Raw genomic sequence first — 944 nt, 5'->3', positions numbered from 1 at the left:
GGTTGGAGTGAACAGTGTCGAAGAAGGAGTGAGTGGCAGAGAGAGAAGGTTGAGAGCCGAGAGAATCGAGCTTCGGGGAATGGCGGCGAAGGCCAATGGAGAGATGAGAAGCGAGTGATGATGAGGTTGCAGCCATGGCTATGGAAGTGTTTGGGTGGTTGAGGCGTGTTGTAGGTTCAGGTACCAACCAAAACAGCTATAATTTCTAGTTTTGGATTGGTTTCGTTTTTGTTGGCGACACACCCTTTCTACATCTCTTTACCTACCACCAAAGTAAGTCCTAAGACCTAATTGCATTTGCATTTAATTATATAACCATACATTATTTATACACAAATATATTAGTAACTAATTTTAGTAGATAATTTTAATATATGAATAATATTTTTTAACATAAAAATATATTAAATAAAATTATTTTATTTTATATTAACTAATTTAATAACTAATTTTTAGAATATATAAAATCGAGTAATTATCCAAATCAGTCCCAATAATTTTAGAATCAGACATTTTCATCTCCAAGGAAAATTAATAGAGCAATGCTAGGAGGCCAGCAACATTTATGATTGGTAGCCATCAACTAAACATCAATGATGATTTGATGGTGTGAGATTGGTGTGAGATTTTATCCAATGGCTCACCTTTCTCTGCTGGTTACATGCGGGCCAAAATGCAATAAATTTGTTGCCCCCTAGACTTTTCCAAATTAATATACAGATCAATCTCCAAGATTTTACTCCAGCAGACAAATCAGTCCCAGTTCATTTTCCTTCAAAATAATTACCCAGATCAGTCCACAAAGATTTTAAAAACGGACATTTTAGTCCCTAAAAAAAACTAATATACAAATCAATCCCCAACGTTTCTCTCTGTTAGACATAATAGTTCTCCGTCCAAAAATAAAATAAAATAAAATTATTATTATTATTAATTGCAGAATA

General features: G+C 33.6%; 1 protein-coding gene across 1 annotated transcript in view; it reads right to left on the bottom strand.

The window, feature by feature from the left end:
• The window catches only part of LOC107493775 (triosephosphate isomerase, chloroplastic), a gene marked incomplete in the record, with an annotated part of 4,292 nt that extends 4,016 nt beyond the window's left edge, over positions 1 to 276 (bottom strand). The window contains 1 exon segment of the mRNA XM_052263299.1: positions 1 to 276. Within this exon segment, the coding sequence (XP_052119259.1) occupies positions 1 to 136 (136 nt within the window).
• Between the last annotated feature and the right edge of the window lie 668 nt (positions 277 to 944).

The sequence above is a fragment of the Arachis duranensis genome, chromosome 6, assembly GCF_000817695.3.
Source record: "Arachis duranensis cultivar V14167 chromosome 6, aradu.V14167.gnm2.J7QH, whole genome shotgun sequence".
Classification (NCBI taxonomy): Eukaryota; Viridiplantae; Streptophyta; class Magnoliopsida; order Fabales; family Fabaceae; genus Arachis; species Arachis duranensis.
The sequence above is the reverse complement of the archived record's forward strand: the minus strand, read 5'-3'. Positions and strand labels throughout refer to the sequence as shown.